This window comes from Chiloscyllium punctatum, chromosome 4, assembly GCF_047496795.1.
Source record: "Chiloscyllium punctatum isolate Juve2018m chromosome 4, sChiPun1.3, whole genome shotgun sequence".
Classification (NCBI taxonomy): Eukaryota; Metazoa; Chordata; class Chondrichthyes; order Orectolobiformes; family Hemiscylliidae; genus Chiloscyllium; species Chiloscyllium punctatum.
In genome coordinates, this window is record NC_092742.1 from 52827322 (window position 1) to 52840229 (window position 12908).

At 39.4% G+C, this 12908-nt stretch overlaps 1 protein-coding gene across 3 annotated transcripts in view; it reads right to left on the minus strand.

Moving 5' to 3' along the window:
• The window catches only part of txndc16 (thioredoxin domain containing 16), a 115301-nt gene that overhangs the window by 66714 nt on the left and 35679 nt on the right, over positions 1-12908 (minus strand). For all 3 annotated transcript variants that reach the window (XM_072568716.1, XM_072568714.1, XM_072568715.1), the window contains exons 11-12: positions 8522-8651; positions 7140-7286 (exon numbers count right to left, since the gene is read on the minus strand). In XM_072568716.1, coding sequence (XP_072424817.1) covers positions 7140-7286; positions 8522-8651 — 277 coding nt within the window. The remainder of the gene's footprint in view (positions 1-7139; positions 7287-8521; positions 8652-12908) is intronic.

Genomic DNA, 12908 nt, shown 5'->3' on the forward strand with positions numbered 1-12908 from the left:
TTTTCAGCTCTGATCTCCAGCATCTGCAGTCCTCACTTTTTCCCTTACTTTGACAGACCCTTGTTGGTCAAACTACAGAGGTCTACGGCACTGCAGTCTGCACTAAATTCCGTGCTCACACAGACAGCAAAGAAGGAGCTGGCTTTTGCAAATGCAAAGGTTATACGAGCATGGTGACAAGCCAGGCAAATACGTAGCGTATCTTGCCAGGAAAGGGAGTGCCCCTCAAGCCATTACAGTGATTAGGGAAGGGTCTGGGAACCTAACATGTGATTCTAAAAAGATTAATGTAGCGTTCTAGAGATTTTACTACCAATCCGAGGATTGTGAGGGGGAGCTGGACAAAATGGAGACTTTTTCTTAAGGATCTGAAGCTCCCGGGTATGACTCCTGAACAAGAATCCTTTCTCAATGCCCCCTTATCAGAGCAAGAAGTGCAGGAAGTTGTGAGGCAACTTCAGAGTGGAAAGGCGCCCGGTCCTGACGGACTTCCCAGTGAATTCTATAAGGAATTTATAAGTATACTGCCAGGCCCAATGCTCAATATATTTCATGCCTCATAGAGTCATGACTGTCTCCCACCATCTCTGAGACTGGCCAATATTTCACTTAGCCTTAAAAAAGGGAAGGACCTGGAAGACTGTGCTTCATACAGGCTCATTTCACTCCAATAATGTTAGGAGGCTGCTAAATGTAATTCAAGCATGTCAACAACTGTCAATACAGGACTTGGTGATTTCTCTAGATGCAGAGAAGGCAATTGACTGAGTTGAATGGTAGTACCTTTTCTATACTCTGGAGTGGTTTGGTTTGGGTGAAGTCTTTATTAGATGGGTAAAGGTTGTCTATCGTGGCGCTCTCGCAGAGGTCATGACCAATGGGGTACGAACAAGCAGTTTATCAGTTTATTATTTTTAGGAGCAGCTGGCAGGCCTGTCTCCTCTCACCACTGCTTTTTACGTTGGTGATTGAACCATTGGCAGAGGCCATTCATGGGGATCCCAATATATCAGCTCTAGAAGTGGGGTCAAAATTACATAAGATTTTGTTGTATGCAGACACTGTCCTAATTTTTGTGACAAATCCAGCAGTTTCAGTGCCTCGCCTGATACAATGCGTTCACGCATTTGGCACTTTTCGGGGTACAAGATTAATTTGGGTGGTCTTACGAAGGACCTAGGTCTTGAGGGCGACTATAGATTCCTGTTTAGGTGGTCACAGCGGGGTTTTGTGTATTTGGGCATATTCATTACTTCAGTTCTGGATCAGCTGTTCAAAGACAATTTTATCTAATTATTTGATAAAATTAAACTTTAGGAGACCTTCAAAGATGGGAGGCACTTCTGGTCACATGGTTGGGTCGGACAGCGCTTATTAAGATGAATACACTCCCCCGTTTGCTATACTCTATACGGTCGCTCCCCCGATTTTCAGTAAGCAAACATTCAGGAGGCTGAACGGCTGGATCAGTTCCTTTATTTGGCACCGTAAGTGGCTCCTCATTAAATTAGCTAAACTGCAACTGCCTCACAGATTTGGGGGGGAAGTGGACCTTCTGGTCATTAAAAATTACCAATTAAGAACACTTTGGTCTTACATGAGTGCTTGGGTTTGTGGAGATCCTCTTTCAATATGGCTAGGTATCGAAGCCTCCCAGGTGCCCCCTTACCAGTTTGCTGTTTTTGGACAAAATGAGGACAGTTAGGGAATACTGCCATTACCCAATAGTCATCAATACTGTTAAAGCATGGAGGGCAATTCGGCAAAGGGAAGGCAATATTGGCAAAACATCTTTGTTTACACCTTTAGTGAGTATGCTAGGTTTTCATGCGGGGATGAGAGATTCAGGCTTTAAACACTGGGCAGCTAGGGGTATGTTTTGCATTGGCGATTATTTGAGGGAGACGTAATACAGTCAATACAGTGAATACAAAAGTACGAGTTATCTAATAGAGACCTCTTTCATTTTTTGACAGATCCCTACAAATCTGACATAAAGACAAGGGGGTGCTAAGTGATAAAAGTACACTTTCTGTCAGTACTTTATATCACTAATTGGGGGGGGGGGGTGCCTCCTCAGACGAGTTTGATCGACTCTGCAAGGTGTAGGAGAGAGAGCTGGGCATTGAAGATTCCTCAGAGGCATGGGAGGATATTTAGGAGAATGCAAGGAAAATATCCATTTGCAATAGGACCCACGCTTTACAGTTGAAGGTTCTCCACAGGGTCCACTTGGCTCTGGACCATTTGTCAAAATTTAAACCAGGGATACCTTCAGCATGTCCCAAGTGCAAAGTAAGAGTCCACGGGCACTCTTACCCATTGTCTTTGGTCTTGTGATAGGCTTCAAACATATTGGAGTGCTGTGGCGGGTGCAATGGAGAGGACTTTGGGTGTAAGGGTGGAGAAGGACTCTATCTCTCTCATTTTGGGCCTGCCCACTGTATTCCCTGCAGACAAACATAAGAAAATACTTTTCAATATTCTCATGTTCTGTGCAAGAAAGAATATCTTGCTAGGCTGGATATTCGAAAAACCCCAAGACTGTCGGGTTGGCAGAAGATTGTTATGGAGCATATTCCCCTGGATTTTCTCACAAATATGGTACACCACAAAACTGAGAATTTTTATAAGACATGGCAGCCTTTTTTGGAATACTTGGACACAGATTTATCTGCCACACTTTATATAGTCGTAATGCTTAGGTTTTATGAGTCCAATATACAGGGAGGAGGAACCGTGAACTTATGAGCATTTTGTTTGGCTGGGCTGAGTTATTACTCTTTATTAGCTTGTTGTTGGTTATTAGTTATTTAGTTAAATAGCCAGTTTGGGGTTTTTTACCGTATACTTTTCTATATGTGTTTATACATTTGTACATGAGGGTGGGTTGGGTTTTTTTCACTTGTGTTTGTTTTTGTATTGTTTTGAATTGTATTGTTTTGTACTAGTTGTAATATTTGTACTTGTAGGTTTGCTCACTGAGGTGGAAGTTATATTTCCAGACATTTCATCACCCTCCTAGGTAACATTTTCAATGGGCCTCTGGGCAAAGCACTGTTGATAATTCCTGCTTTCTATTTATATGTTTGGGTTTCTTTGGGTTGGTGATGTCATTTCCTGTGATGATGTCATGGCATTCCAACCAGAACTCTAAAAACAAACACATTGAGTTAGACCCCATCTACCACCCCCGGAGAAAAAGAACAGGAAGTGACATCACCACAGTAAATGATGCCACCACAGGAAATGACATCACCAATCCATAGAAACCCAAACATATAAACAGAAAGCAGGAATTATCAACAGTGCTTCGCCTGGAAGCCCACTGAAGATGTTACCCAGTAAGGTGACGAAATATCTGGAAATGAACCTTCCAGTTCAGCGAGCAAACCTACATCCAGAACTTCAATCCTACTTTGCCATTCAGTATCAACATGGCTGATCATCCAACACAGTAACTTGTTCCCACCTTTTCCCATATTCTTTGATCCCTTTACCCCTAAGAACAAAATCAAACTCTGAAATAACTCCACACAGACAGCAGTATCTTGTCACCAGGTCACCCGTTATTTACATGTGAAAAGCCCTTGACACTGATCCTGTTTCCTCAGAGTCAGCTCTCAGAATGAACAGAACGTCTGTCGTGTTTGTTTCTATCTGTCAGCCAGGGCTCCCTGAGTGCAGCAGATTAACAGTCCCAATCGAGGAATTCATATTCTTTGAGGTCCATTTGGCTGACCTCACTACAAACGCCTTCTTGAATACATCCCAATGTTTTGGCCTCAACCACTTTCTATGGTCGAGAATTCCATAGGTTCACCATAGTCTGGGAGAAATTTCTCCTCATCTCAGTCCTAAATGACCGCCATATCCTCAGACTGTGACCTCTGGTTCTAGACTCCCCATCATCAGGAACATACTAACTGCATTACCCTGTCATTGACACTGTAAGAGAATTAGTTGCAGTGTTCCTGGATTAACAGAAGGCAGGAAACAATACAGCAAACTTCATAATTAGCATTGTAGAGTCATAGAGATGTACAGCTTGAGTTGGTCCAACTCGTCCATGTTGAACAGATATCCTAGTCTTATTTGCCAGCACTTGGCCTATATCCTCTAAACACTCCCTACTCACATACTCATCCAGATACCTTTTAAATGTAATTCTACCAGCCTCCACCACTTCCTCTGGCAGCTCATTCCATACAAGCACCACTCTCTGCATAAAAAAAGTTGCCCCTTAGGTCCCTTTTAAATCTTTCACCTGTCACTGTGAACATTGCCCTCTAGTTTTGGATTCCTTATCCTAGTGTAGGACCTTGGCTCAATCTACCAATTTACTTTCTTCTATGTGTGACCCTAGTCCTGCGTGTTCTTTTAAATGAAGCACTAGGAGAAGATATTCAGTCTCACACTCTTGATTTATTTTAAACAGTAAGTGGACAAAGCATTCAGAGCTCTGGGTCTAACCCTTTTTCCCTGACCAACTACCACGTGTGCCAGTTCAAAAATTAATACCTCGTTCTGTCCCTGCCCCAGTCTTTTATACAATAAAAAACATCATACACACACTGAGGTAGAATTATCTTCTCATTGGCTGTTGGTCTGACTCCATTCTCCGCCTCCTCGCATTCCCGGATGTCCAACCACACGTGAGCTTCATTTGCCCGCGAAACGGAGTATCACATGACCTCCTTGGCCCGCTTCCGGGGCGCGAAACAGAATGTCACGTGACCGCCTCGTACTCTTCCGGGCGCGAAACAGAATGTCACGTGACCGCCTCCTGCGTAGATTAGACAGCGTCTCCACAGGCTTCTGACTGCTGCAGAGATTCACAGTCGCAGCCAGCCTTCAGTTTTTTGAGTAAGCCATATATTTACACTAGGGAAAATACCTTGTCTATTTATCCTATCCATGCCCCTCATGATTTTATAAACCTCTACAAGGTCACCTCTGAGCCTCCAAAACTCCAGGGAAAATAACCCTAATCTATTCAGCCTCTCCCCATAGCTCAAACCCTCCGACACCGGAAATCCCCTTGTAAATCTTTTCTGAACCCTTTTAAGTTTCACAACATCCTTCCCGTATCAGGGAGACCAGAATTAAATGTACTCCGACAATAGTGGCCTAACCAATGACCTGTACAGCCACAACATGATCTTCCAACTCCTATACTCAATGCTCTGATCAATAAAAGCAACCCTTCTTCACTATCCTATCTACCTGTGACTCCACTTTCAAGGATCTATGAACCTGCACCTCACAACTCTTTGTTCAGCGACACTCTCCAGGACTTTACCATTAAGTGCATAAGTCCTGCACTGATTTGCCTTTTCAAAATGCAGCACCTCACATTTATCTAAATTAAACTCCATCTTCCACTCCTCGCAATAACCAATCCTGGAAAAAATATGTGTGATCATTGGAGATGGAGAGGCTCTGAACTCAATTACTATGTCTTCTGCGGTCAATCCATAATCTGACACGGAATGATTAGGCTGGCCATTTGGCTCGGATACTAGCCAACAATGGAATTGTTACAGACTGAATATGAAGGTTTTTTTAAATAATTAATCCTGCCCAAAAATAACTTATTTTAAGTTTCATATTATAAAAAACACTTCAGTTGAAATTTCAAAACTGAAAGACCACAAACATTGCTTAAAAAATTGTTAACAGATGGCAGAAGAGGTGTGTTTCTGCATTGCTTCACACATTGTTTACATTTACAGATTAAGTTAACTGTATATAAGCATAACAAAATATTTTTACTGCATGTTCATTCTCAACATTAGCGTTCCTGCAGAAATTTGAAATAAATGTTTAGGTAGTCCGTCTGTACAGTTATACACATTATAAAGTAAATAAAGATGTACTTGAAATTAAGAGCAAAAAGATTTCTAAATAGACAAGTAGAAAAGAGAACATCAATCTTTTAGCCACTTAAGCGGAACTGAAACACTCTAGAGGTCTCTTGTAGAGGGCAAAATGGAGGACAGCAGAAAGCGTGGTCGGTCGAGGCTGACAGATGTGTGAGAATGGTATAAGACAGCTCAGTAGGGTCTATCTTGACACGAAATCACCTGCCACAAGAACCTATAGGCAACAACTGCATGGAAAATATTGACTAAGACCGAAAATAGGCAGAGTTATGGAATGCCGATATGAATGCAGTTAATCTAGCTAGAATTAATAAATAAATTATGATAGCAGACATAAATTAGAGGAACAAATTCAAGGTTTCGACTCTGCACATTAATCTCATTGTTGTTATCTGGCACAGGACTTTGCGTATATTACCAGAAATACACAGAACGTTAACAGGAATATACTTTTGTAATAGCATTCAAAATGTGTGGGAAACATTGTCATAAAAATATATACTGTCTCATTAAATTTTGTATACACCCCATACATGGGGTAAATTTATCCACAAAAATGTTGCTTACTGTTTCATTTCAAATTCATTAATCATAATTACAGCAAATGTGCCAGAAATGTGTACTTTCATTCTCTAATATTAATGTTATTAGCAATTCACAAATGATGTGATCGACATCAATCCATTACCATGATGTGACATGAACAATTTGATTACAGCTGTCATAAGGCTTTATCTAATTAAGAACACTGACTAAGGGAAGCTACAGGAGGACTGCCAATATAACTTGTGGAACTTCACCTTAGTACAAATCACAAACATCAGGAGAAAATTGAAAATTGAAAAAAAAAACTGCTGCACATACACGAACAACTGACACCTGGGAAAAAAAATCTACAACCAGCCTGCTCAAAAGAAATCAGGGATATTTGCTGTATAAATGATTGTAGAGAAACACCAAAATGATAAACGGTCACTATTTATTTGCTCCATCTAGTTAAATTAGCCAATCATATCACCCTTCACAACATATCTAACATAATTTGCTTATTAATGAAAAACACAAACATTTAATTTGTTTTGTGTTCAGCTCTGCATATTGTACCCAATCATTTTTCGTTGCTCTTGACAGCTGAAATTCATTTTTGTTCAAACTTTGTAATTTAATGCTTAGCCCAGGAATTCTTTTCACTTCATCTTTTAATAAGTTAATTCTATTTAGCAGCTTGTATCTATAAAATGCCCCAGTACTTACAAGCAGTGTAGAACAGCACCACCACGTGGGGAATTGTTTCTAAGATTGTAGGAAAGCTAATGTCTGTTAGTGCTTGAATTAAGCCTAGATCATGCTCTTTCCACATGTATGCGCTGATAGCTTCTGCCACTTCATCATCTTGAATATCTGAACCACAGAAAAAATTTTTCAGATCCAATGGAGATAAACATTTTTCCTAATCGTGCATTCATCCTTCATAATTCTGTAAGCATCTTAATACATACACTGTCGGTAAAACAACATCTTGCTACTAGTTGCGAAGGCACCACGGATCATCAAAAGTGACTTTCCTGGATACCTCAAAGAAGTAGCAACGCTAAAACAGCAACCACTGCCATTTTGTCTGGGATGCTCATTTGACATGTGTGCAAGTGCGTGTTAACCTTATTCAAAAGTTATTTGCTTTACCCTTTTCTAAAAGGAATGATTATTCTAATCTCAGGAAACTATGATAGTACATTGTTCAGCAGGAGGATGCTGAGAATAATGCCACATTTAGGCTATTTGATCCCAGAGGTACACAATCAATCAGCAAACTTCAACATGAAAATACAAAGGAAACAATCTGCACAAAATATAATATAATATAAAAATAATCCATCAAAATATAATACATTATGTTGAAATAAATATTATAATAAAGAATCATTCCAGTTCTGCAAACAAATGGATTTGTTCTGGTTGACTTGCTGAGATGTAGTACTTTATATTCTTATTTCATTCTTCTTTAAGCATAAATAATAGAAAAACGTACTAATGGGAACCTACTTAATAAGTGATGAATATGTAGCATATGCATCTCTGTTACAAATAAAACTATACAGATCTATTTTATTGTCAATAGTACCCTCAATCTCTTTATTAGCATGACATTTCTAAAGGGGGCCTTGTGGTGCAGTGGTAGGATCCAGACCTCTGGGTCAGACATTGCTGAGGTAGCCACAGAAGGAGCATTGAGGATGCACATCATAAATAGTCACCCCAGGAATCTTTACCACTTTCCTACTATTCTCAAAAAAGGGAATACCAAGTGTGTGAGAAGACATGCTAAAAGCATTAACATTTTTGAATAGAGTATATCTTGTGAAATGGCATTATTGTGGTTTTAAAATATGCTTTCATGAAGAAGAATTCTTACTCTGCCTACAATTATTTACTTAACAGGAAGTTCTGAGGTTTGAATATGCTGAATGACTTTTAGTAGATGCTACCTAGTAATACAATGCATTTACATTATGAACTTACATTCTTCTCTCATGATATCAAACACAAGATGGAAAATGAAAGGTTATTCATTATTCTCCATGTGTGAAGTTGTCAATAGATTTTGCTCTTTTGTATCTAACTGTACTTCACCATACCTATGAAATCCAAATCTTCATTTTCCTCTTCTTCATCTTTAATGCCGTTGGACGCATTTTTCACTTCACCTTTGACAAGATCGACAATTTCTTCAACAGATGATATAACCAAATAATTGATGGGTAAGTCCTAAAGAAACATGACAGAATTCAAACAAAACCAATTTCTATGGATTAACGAATAATTAAACACAGAAATGATCTAGATTTTAGCTTTTAGAAATTAACTTTTGGTGAATGTTTCAATGTTATAAGAAAATAAAAGCCACTATTCACATTTAAGCACAATTTTGTTTCATGATATTACCACAGGATTTTCCTTTGGGCAGTAACTTATGCTCAACTATCTTCAGCTGCTTCAATCAATGGCTTTTCTTCCACCATAAGATCAGACCAACATGTAATCTCTAACACATTGAAAAAAAAGGATAGTGGACACAAGGGAACACCACCACAAGCTCCCCTCCAAGCCACACACCAGTCTAACCTGGAACTGTATAATTACCCCATGACTTACGCTGGGTTAAAATCATGGAACCATCTCCCTAACACTACTTTGAGTGCACCTACAGTACATGGACTGCAACCATTCAAGAAGGCAGCCTTACTCAAAAAGGGAAGGAGACAAAAGAAAATGCAATAATATGCCAGTTAGCTTAACACCTGTCACTGGAAAAATGTTTAGAGTCTATCATACAGGATGTAATAATAGAGCATTTAGAAGTACATAATATACTCAAGTAGAGTCAAAATGGTGTCATGAAGGGCTGACAAATTTATTACAGTTCTTCAAGGAGGTAACTAGCACTTAGATAAAAGGGAACTGATAGTTATAAAATATTTAGATTCCAAAAAGACACTGCACATTAGGCTACTTAATAAGAGGAGTCCATGGTAATGGGGTAGTATGTTATGGATATGATGTATATTAATGACTTTGACGAGTAATGTAAATGTACTATCATCAAGTTTGGGGATGAGACAAAGGTAGTTGGGAAGTCAAGTAACGAGGATGACATGAAGTCATACGGGTGAGGGATATCAACAGGTCAAGTGAATGAAATACCTTGGCAGATGGAATATAATATGGAAAAATGGGATGTTATGCACTTCAGCAGAAAGAATAGAAAAGCTGGATGATGTTTAATTGAGGAAAGGCTGCATAATGCTACAGCACAGAGGAGTTTCAGTCCTCGTTTATGGCTCACAAAAAGCTAGCATTCAGGTTCAGTGGATAACAGAGAAGGCAAGTGGAAAATTGGCCTTTGTTTCAAATTAGCCAATAAATATAGGCAGTCTTGCTAAAACTATGCAACTTAGACTACACCTGGAATACCATGAAATGCTTCTGATCCTCATCTGACACTGGAGACAGTTCAGAGAAGATTCACTAGATTGATTCTGCCTATGGAGAGATTTTCTTATAAATGGAGATTGAGTGGGTTGGGCCTGTACTCACTGGAATGTAGAAGAATGAGAGGTGACCATTTTGCAACATACCAGGTTCTTAGGGAAGTAACAGCGTAAAGGAAGAGACTGGTTTTCCAGTGTGGGAAAGCCTAGGATAAAAGGGCATAGTTTCAAAATAAGGTGTTGTCTATTTAAGACAGATGAGGAAGTTCTTTTTCTTACAGTACAGGACTGTAGAGGCTGAATTATTAAGTATATACAAGGCTGAGACAGATTTTTAATCAGTAAGGGAATCAAGGGTTACAGTGAAAAGACAGGGAAGTAATGTTGAGGGTATCAGATCAGCCATCATGTTATTGAATGGTAAAGTAGAATTGATGGGTCAATGGCCCCTTTCTGTTTCTTCATCTCATTGTCTTATTATCAGTTCACCAGAAATTATGAGCTGGTGTCCTGAAGAGAATGGGCTGAATCATTGCTTTATAAGTATTGCTCTTTTTGTTACTGTGATTACTTCTTTGAAATAATTACCCTTATTTAGGTTCAGCATAGTTGATTCCAACCAAAGTTCCTTACTCTCGAACTGAATCCTAAGTTCCACCATGCTACGGTACCTGTTTCCCAGGGGATTTTTAAATTCTGCGATCATTTATCAAAACTACCTCATTACACAACACCAGATCCAAAATAGACTGATTCCTGGTTGGATCTACAACAGATTGCTCTTGAAAATTGCTCCAAATACACTCTATGAATTCTTACTCCTGGCTACCTTTGCTAATTTAATTTTTCAAATCTACATGGAGATTAAAGTTACCCATTATCGATGTACTACTTTTTTTCACATGTCCTCATCATTTTCTGACTTATTCTCTGTCCTACAGAACAGCTAGTGTCTGTAGACTTCTCCCATCAGTGCCTTCCTCCACGTCTTATTTCTTATATCCACCATATGGATTCCAACTCATTTGCTCTTGGGGATTTCTTGTAACCATACTAACAAAGTTAACTCACCACACCTCCCTTCCTGCTCGTGTTTTGAAAAGTCATGTTCCCCTAAATATTTCATTCCTGGCTTTGATCTCCTTATAAGTAGGCCATTCAGACCACCATGCCTACCCCACTATTCAATATGATCATGGCTGATCAAACACTTCATTGTCTTTTACTCATCCCACCCTTACAACCGTGTAGGTCACTGATGATCAGAAATCAATTGATCATTCTCAACTATAAACATACTCAAAGACTGTGGTCGAAAATTCTAAACATTGACAACACTCTGGGTAAAATAACTTCAACTCATCTCTGATTAACTTGGCAGCTACATTATTTTTAATCTTGGCTCCTGGGTTTTAGACTCCCATAAAATCCAGGGAAAACATCTTAAAGATTTTTTGCAGGTTTCAATAAACTCACTTTTCATTCCTTGAAACTCTAGTGAATACAGGCCCAGTTTGCTCAATGTTTCTTCATTGGACTGACCCATCATGCCAGGAACAAGTCTAAAGAAATTTTGTTGTACTCTCTCTCTGGCAATAACATATTTCCTGAGATAAGGACACCAAAACTGCTCATAGTACTCCAGGTGTAGCCTTAGAGGTCTGCGACAATCAAAGCAAAGCTGTACTACTCCTCATCAGCCTTCCTAATACCGAGCTTCAATAATTCGTTTATCTTGTCTTGCACTTAAGCAAACAGCCATTAATTTTGACCTTTTTTTCCCACCCTTCATTACTATTGGTAGCTTTTCTTTAATGCTTTCCATTCTTTTCTGTCCACTCTTATTCATTTGCTTTGTAAGTCTACGTATTCCCCCACTACTACCCCGTCCATCACATACTCCCCCTAGCTGAGCTCAGGTCTTCCATTCGGTTGACGGAAATTCTCCTTTTGTCTTCTTACTGAGCACTGGCCTTCTAAAAGGTCACCGCTCAGCCTCCAACATTCTAGGGAAAATAGCCCCAGCCTATTTGGGCTCTCCCTGTAGCTCAAACCTTTCTACGCTGTCAACAGCCTTGTAAATCTTTTCTGAAGAATTACTGCTTATTTACACTTGCTAATCTCTACCTAAGTACATGATCAGAAGTGTCCTGCACTCTAAATGGCTTGTCAGTGCACGAACCATGCGACATACAGTCATAGAGATGTACAGCATGGAAACAGACCCTTCAGTCCAACTCACCCATGCTGACCAGATATCCTAAATAAATATTGTTCCATTTGCCAGGATTTGGCCCACATTCCTCTAAATCCTTCTTATTCATAAACCCCTTCAGGTGCCTTTTAAATCTTGTAATTGTACTAGCCTCCATCACTCCCTCTAGCAGTTCATTCTGTACATGCATCACCCTCTCCATGAAAAAGTTGTCCCTTAGGTCCTTTTTGTATCTTTCCCCTCTTATCTTAAACCTATGTGCTCTAGTTTTAGACTCCCCCAGCCCAGAGAAAAAACCTTGAATATTTACCCTATCCATGCCCCTCATGATTTTATAAATTTCTATTAAGGTCACCCCTCAGCCTCCAATGCTCCAGGGAAAATAGACTCAGCCTACTTCATATTTCACAGTAGGATGTTGGATAACTAAAATTATGGTTATATCAAAAATTCTTAACAAAACTCACATTCAATTGGAAAAGAACTTATAATTTAATAAGCTGAGTGGAATATGCATGTAATAGAACAATTCTGATACGTTTTCATGTATACCACACTGAGCAGATTTGAATTTATGAAACTAACTCCCTCATCTTGACTATTCGGAAATGGTGAATGTCTCATTACCCTTACAGGCTAGGAGAACACAAAGGCAGGAACTGACATAATAAGGAAGATGGAAAATGCTCAGGTGTGAGTGAGAGAGAGAAAACATTCTTCTGTAAATTACATTCACTGATTGAAGGGTTCAAGGGACACAGACAGAGAGATAGAGAAAGAGAGAGAGAGAGGGACAGGATGGAAGCTAGTGGAGATTTA